Consider the following 7,213-nt stretch of genomic DNA (forward strand, 5'->3'; position numbering starts at 1 on the left):
CGTCACCGGCTCCACCCCCCCTTGACAAAGGGAAAAGGGTTTTGGAGATTCTGTCAGACGATGAGGAATCGGAGGGTGTGGCGCCCTTCAGAAGGAGAAAATCCGCGCGGGTTCCTCTTCTGGTAGAGACGTTGCCACAGGGAGGGAACCCCTTTATGGACAACCCTCCAAGCGCAACCTCACTCCCTCCTATGATTCTCCAAGAGGAAAGGGGCGAAGGTGCTGAATCTGCGCCGCCTCTGCCGCCGCCAGAAACCACTGCTTCCCCGGCTCCCAACGCTGCCGCCCCCGACTTCATTGCCATTCCCCCTCCAATCATGCATCTGATGAGGGTTTTCAGTGGCGGGACTATGCCAGAAGGTACCGACAGGAGGGAAGGTGTGCCTTTCTATTTGGGGGCCTTCTTGGCGGTGGCTCTTGAATGGCGCTCCCAGGCCAGAAACGCTGTCTTGCAAGCTCAAACTCTCCAGGCCTTGGAAACGAAGGCAACTACCCTGGAGGAGGAGATGAGGATCCTGGGACGCCAGAACGAGGCTTATTGTTCCTCCCTGAAGCAAGCACAAGAGTCCAGGGCAGAAACTGAGAGGAAACTGGCGGAGGCCTTGGAGCTCCAGGCTGACTTCTACGCTCGTGAAGTTGCTCTCCAAGTACAGGTGGCGGGTCTTCAAGAAGTGGTCAAAGCGGATGCGGAAACTCACAAAGACCTGAAGGACCGTTGCTGTGAACAGGCTGCCAAGGTGGAGCGGATGGAGGAGGAAATGGCCACGCAGGCCAAAGCTGTGGACCTTCTCCGAGTTGACTACGACAAACTGCAGGTTGAGGTTAGCCGGCTTCGCGTGGAGAAAGAGGCTCTGGAGAAGCAGGTGGCCTCTGGAGACGCCGCCATTGAGGAACTGGAGAAGGAGAAAAAGTCCCTTATCCAGGAGATGGCGGGCACCTTCGAGGAGGGGTTCCAAGAGGCCCTGTCCCAGGCGTCCTGCGAGAACCCTGGCGTCAACCTTTCGAACTGCGACCCCACACACCACGTAGTCGACGGGAAGGTCGTGCCCATGGATTTGAACGACTGAACTGCTGCCCCTCATCCGCCACCTTCCTCTTCAAGCCTAACTCTTCATTCTTTACCTTCGCTTTTTGACTTTATTTGCCAAAACTTGTAATTCTTTGAACTATCCGCACTCTTGTTACTGATTTGGGACGTCCGCATGGTTGTCTTTATTTCTTTGTCACATACGATTCTGCCTATGCGATCTCGTTCTCATCTTTTCTCTTCATACGCTTCAATTATTTTATCTGTGTTCTGCCCGTTTCTCACACTTCGTTGGGCGGTTTGGTATGATTGGGTAAGGTCGCCCGCCAACCCTTACGCCCATGGAGAGGCTCACTAAGTGGCGCCGTATCGTCCACGGGACGTCTCTGATACCGAAAGGCTCTTTCTTTGATCTTTTAACGCTCGGCGCCCACGCCTAAGGAGAGGCCTGCTAAAGCAGCACCGTATCGTCCCCGGGTGTCTAAAACGCTGAGTGCTGTGGGGTTTTTGTTCCCTCCATGGTCTTTCCTGCCCATAGGTATCGGGGAACACCCTGCCAGTGACTCGCTGGCGTTTGACGGTCTCGTCTCCCTCCACAGTCTTTCCTACCTGTGGGTATCGGGGAGGCAACGCCTGCAACTAACTTTGCCTTTCTCTGATTTCTTCTCCCTCCTCAGTCTTTCCTACCTGGGGGTATCGGGGAGGTAACGCCAGTCGGTATTTGGGTTGGCGACGCCCGCGACTTCTCGTCTGTCGTCGCCCTTTACGTCCTTCCTGGCAACGCCTCGGGCGTTACCTTTACTTCGTCATTGACCTTAATTCTTGCCTTGGTCAACGCCTGATAACAGCGAAGAGCCCAAGGCTTTGCTTGTGCCATCCACGTGGCGCTCCTTGTATATCTGATGGGACCTTCTGTCATTCGACTTGATCCACGTGGCGCTGCTTACATGGTTGGTGGGGTATCTAGTCATTTCATTTTCTGACTCCTGCTGTACCCCTGGCTCATTTTCGACGGCGGATCGTACCATTGGATATTCTGTTGACGGGACATTTTCTGATTTAAACCAGAGGTGCCAGCGTCATCCTTTCATCTTCTGCCACGTGTATCAATCGTGCGGTGCATCCATTCACGTCGTTTGGCGCTCTAACCGCTTTATTTAACTCTTCAAGCTCTGGAACTATCTTCATCGTTTTCTCACTCTTCATAACCTACTTGCGTTCTTTCTTCTTGCACCCTTTCTTCTCTGTCGAAGGGCTGTTCTAACCTTCGCTCCCCTCGCTCAACCCTTGCATTTCTAGCCATCCTGATCTTGCTAAAGAATGTATGCTCACGATGCTTCCCCCAGGGTCCGTCTCAAGGACTTGTACCCTTGGGCCTCGAGCGAACTTCTTGATGAGTGTTCATGCTTGCTCTCCACCAGGGCCGTACGGGAATACAAAGGGGAGTTGTGTTCTTACGACCACCGGGCCTTCGCGAGGAGGCACGATGACGACGTCGCTGTGCTCCCTTGCACTCTGGGGGAGCCAGTGTGTGGAGACGAACGGGCCAACAACGGGGTCCCTGTCTTTTACTTTTACCAGGTGGTGTTCAAGACCATCGGGGTGCGCTTCATACATACCTCCCCTTCCGAAGCAATATGCTCTACCGCCCTACGCCGTAATTCAGCGAAAGTCCTAGGGCGATTGCGGATAATAGATTCTCCAAAGGGGCCGGGGCATACGCCTTTCACAAATGCGTACACGATCATAGGCTCCTCTGTTGTACCAACCTTCACGACCTGGGCCCCGAAGCGATTGATATACTCCTTCAGGGTCTCCCCCTGATACTGCTTCACGTCAAACAGGTCGTAAGAAACCGGCGGCGGGGCCTTGTTGGCCAAATACTGTTCTCTGAATAACCGCGACAACTGGCGGAAAGATGTGATATGGCCCTCGGGGAGGCGAATGAACCAGTCCATAGCCATCCCGGTCAGGGTGCTCATGAAGAGCTTGCACTTGGCAGCATCAGAACCGCCTATCAGGACCATCTGCGTGTGAAATGCAGCGAGGTGCGTCTCTGGGTCCTCCATCCCAGTGAAGATTACCTTGGGTCCCGCGAACGTGTTCGGGATCGCTGCATCTAGGATCTCTTGCGAGAAAGGAGTGGAAAACTCCCTTGGCGGGGAATGGTTCTCCGTCTCGTCCTGCCCAGGCCGCCTCCGATCGTTTCTCAGGCCCTGGCGCAACTCCTCATTCACACGGTGGAGCTCTTCGTTGCGCTCATGCGAGGCGTCAAGATCTGCCTGCATGCGCTCCTGCTCCATCTTTGAATCCGCCATGTCCTGCTGCAGCCCCCTCATTATTTCCAGGATCTGCTGCATGGATATGTCTGCTGGGGCTGCGCGCGCTGCTCTTCGTCTGGTGGGGGCCATTGTCACTCCAACCTCCTTCAACGTTACTGTAGCTTGGTAAATTTTCCTCGAACTTGTGATGGGACTGATGTTTTATATCGAGCCCCACGGTGGGCACCAAATGTTCCGTCCGGTTGACCGGGACGTCTTCGTGCGCGACCTCAACCGTCAGCTAAGGACTCCTTCCCACTGATTGCCTGTGAATTCCTGCAAAAAAGAGGACAAAGAGGCGCCCTAGCGGCCGTTTGCACTCCGACGCTCAAGTCAGCCAGCAAGAAACACCAAAAACTGTCCACCCACGTATCTGAGCACCGCGTGTGGCACTCTGAAGGTGGTAAAAGAACTGTGTATCTGTGTGTGTGTTGTCTCCTTTAGGCAAAAATATTCTCCGGACACTTGTACGTAATCTTAAAGCACGGGCAAGCTACCAAAGAGTTTCTCGTAAATTTGCCAAAGGTTCCAACCCTTTTTCCGACATTCCCAGCGCTATTTAAACTGCCCAGCATTTAAAGCGCCTTAAAGCGCTTTTAATCTCTAACGTAACGCACTCTTTAAAGCGCTTAATTACGAAACGTAGCGCATTTAAGACGTTGAAACGCTTGGGAGCCCTAATAGTACCAGAATGCTCGAAAGGGAAACTGTATTGAATATCTTTAATTACCTGGCACCTGACTAGAGGGTGTTTCCATTCTGGCATGGCTGTCGCACACGTGGAGGGCCTCACGACGGCATGACCCCATTTGGGGGCGTTTCTACCCATCTGGGGACGTTTCTACGTGTGAGTCCTCCTGCTTGGGAGTGCTACTGCGCTAGGGGTGGCTTTTTGGGCGCCAACTCATGCCCCCAAGTATCTAGCCACTTACTCTGAGAGCGTATCTGCCTTCCTCTCGCACCTTGCACCCGGTTATCCTGGGTGTGACCTTCCTCTTGGGTCGTATCTGTCCCGAAGGCGTCTCTGGGGCGGCAGGGGTACTTCACGAGTCAGGCTGCCCTTCACTGGTACTATCACTATGGCCTTGAAGCCACCTTTTCCTTCTCTTTATCACTTTCCCGAGATATCGGGTCCTGAGGCTTTCCCACGGCGTCGCTCCCTCCATGGTCTTTCCTACCCATGGGTATCGGGGAACCACACCGTGGTTGTCTTGCTTTTACACTGTTTGATCTGGCGACGCCCTGGTTGGGCGACGCCTCTACCCAGGCGACGCCTAGCCTTGGCGACGCCTCCACCCAGGCGACGCCTTGCCTTGGCGACGCCTTGTCCTGCCTTGGCGACGCTTCCTCTTGGCGTCTCTACACCTGGGCGACACCTTGAGTTGACTTTGACTTTCCAGTCGTTGACTTTGACTTAGTCAACGCCCTGATACGGGACGGTACAAAAATGGTAATAGCATAAAACAGATTCGTAGTGATCATGGGAAGAATTTCAAAATGCTAAGTTTGATAGGTTTTGTGAAAACATGGGATAATACATAGTTATGCAGCCCCTATAACTCCTCAACAGAATGATGTAGTTGAAAGGAAGAATAAATCACTTGAGGAATTAGCTAGGACCATGTTAAATAATGTAACTCACCTAAATATTTATGGGTAGATGCAGTATACACTGCTTCTTATGTGCTTAACAGAACATTGATTAGACCTATTCTTAAGAAAACTCCCTATGAACTCTATAGAGGTAAAAAACCTAGCATTAGTCATCTTAGGGTCTTTGGTTGCAAATGCTTTATTCTAAATAATGGCAAAGATAATCTGGGAAAATTTGATCATAAATCTGATGAAGGAATACATATTGGCTATGCTATTAATGGACATGCTTACAAGGTGTATAACAAAAGATTGCATACTGTGGAAGAATCTATGCATCTGGTGTTTGCTGAATCTGATTGTTATTTGCCTAAATTTGTTCTGGATGAACCTGGTGTAGATGATATAAAAACCATTCTTCAAAAGAATCAATCTATTGACTTTGATGCAACTGATACATGTGCTATCAAAGAATCAGGTGTGAATGCAAGATTGCCTAAAGAGTGGAAAACTCCCAGGGATCTCACACTTGACAATGTTATTGGAAAAATTGAAAAATGAGTCTCAACAAGGAATTTTCTTAACAACTTTTGTGAGACAATGGATTTTGTTTCACAAGTAGAGCCTAAAAATTTGGAGGAAGCTTTACAAGACAACAATTGGATAGCAGCTATGTAGGAAGAGCTAAACCAGTTTGAATACAATGAAGTCTGGTATTTAGTTCCAAGAACATCTGAGATGAACATCATAGGAACCAAATGGGTGTACAAAAATAAGATGTATGAACATGGGGCTATCACCAGAAACAAGGCAAGGCTGGTTGCTAGGGGCTACAACCAAGAAGAGGGAATAAATTATGATGAGACTTATGCACCAGTGGCACGACTAGAAGCAGTTAGACTTCTATTAGCATTTTCCAGCATAAAAAGATTCAAATTATTCCAAATGGATGTAAAGAGTGCATTCTTAAATGGATATATTAATGAAGAAGTGTTTGTTTCTCAGCCTCCAGAATTTGAAGATTACAAACATCTAGAGTACGTCTACAAGCTCAAGAAGGCACTCTATGGATTAAAGTAGGCACCTAGACAATGGTATGAGAGACTAAGTGAATTTATGCTGTCTCAATGTTATAACTGTGGTACCTCTGATAGAACCTTGTTCATAAAGAAGAAAAGAGAAGACATTATACTTGTGCAAGTCTATGTGGATGACATCATCTTTGGATCCACAAATGAAGAGATGTGTGAAGCATTTGTAGAAGCAATGAAACGTGAATTTGAGATGTCCATATTGGGAGAAATGAATTACTTTCTTGGCTTGCAAGTTAAACAACTTAAGGATGGAATCTTCATAAATCAAGCAAAGTACTGCAAGGAATTGCTTAGGAAGTTTGAGATGGACAAATGCAAAGCAATCAGCACGCCAATCTCAACAAGTTGTCAACTAGATCAAGATCATGCAGGAAAATCAGTGGATCAATCCAAATACAGGGGGTTAATTGGTTCTTTATTATACTTAACTGCTATTAGGCTTGATATTATGTTTGTTGTATGTTTATGTGCCAGATATCAATCTGATCCAAAGGAATCACACTACAATGCAGCCAAGAGAATCCTGAAATACTTGCAAGGAACCAAAGATGTTGGACTATGGTATTCAAACAATGTTTCCCTGAATTTAACTAGTTTTACAGATTTAGATTTTGTAGGTTGCAAGATTGATAGGAAAATCACAAGTGGAACTTGCCACATGCTTGGATCAAGTCTAATCTCTTGGCATTGCAAGAAACAAGCCCGTGTTGCTCTTTTTACAGCAGAGGCAGAATACATAGCAGCTGAAAGTTGTTGTGCTCAAACACTATGACTAAGGCAACAACTAAGTGATTTTTGAATTGTTTTAAATAAAATACCTATCAATTGTGATAACACTAGTGCTATAAATCTGTCTAAGAATCCAGTTATGCATTCAAGAGCTAAACATATTGAAATTAGACATCATTTTCTAAGAAAACATATAGCTAATGGAACATGTGATATCAAATTCATTGGTACTGAATTTCAATTGGCTGACTTGTTTACTAAACCTCTTGCTAAAGATAGGTTTTACTTTCTGCTAAATGAATTGGGAATTATTAGAATAAATTGGTCATTGCAGTAAGAATTTAAATATGTTATTTCCTACTTTAATGTGTTAATTGTTCCTGTTTCAGAATTACTGCTATGGCTAGGAAAGAGAAATAAATATTTCTCTCTCTCTCTCTTCTTGACCA

The 7,213-nt window shown here is 47.7% G+C and overlaps 1 protein-coding gene across 1 annotated transcript; it reads left to right on the plus strand.

The window, feature by feature from the left end:
• Nucleotides 1–5,679: 5,679 nt before the first annotated feature.
• LOC137836421 (uncharacterized mitochondrial protein AtMg00810-like) lies at nt 5,680–6,807 on the plus strand. Its single transcript, XM_068645142.1, has 2 exons — nt 5,680–5,978; nt 6,096–6,807. The coding sequence occupies exons 1-2, from the start codon at nt 5,680–5,682 to the stop codon at nt 6,805–6,807; spliced, it is 1,011 nt and encodes a 336-aa protein (XP_068501243.1).
• The last annotated feature ends 406 nt before the right edge of the window (nt 6,808–7,213 follow it).

The sequence above is a fragment of the Phaseolus vulgaris genome, chromosome 11 (assembly GCF_000499845.2).
Source record: "Phaseolus vulgaris cultivar G19833 chromosome 11, P. vulgaris v2.0, whole genome shotgun sequence".
In the NCBI taxonomy this organism is placed as follows: Eukaryota; Viridiplantae; Streptophyta; class Magnoliopsida; order Fabales; family Fabaceae; genus Phaseolus; species Phaseolus vulgaris.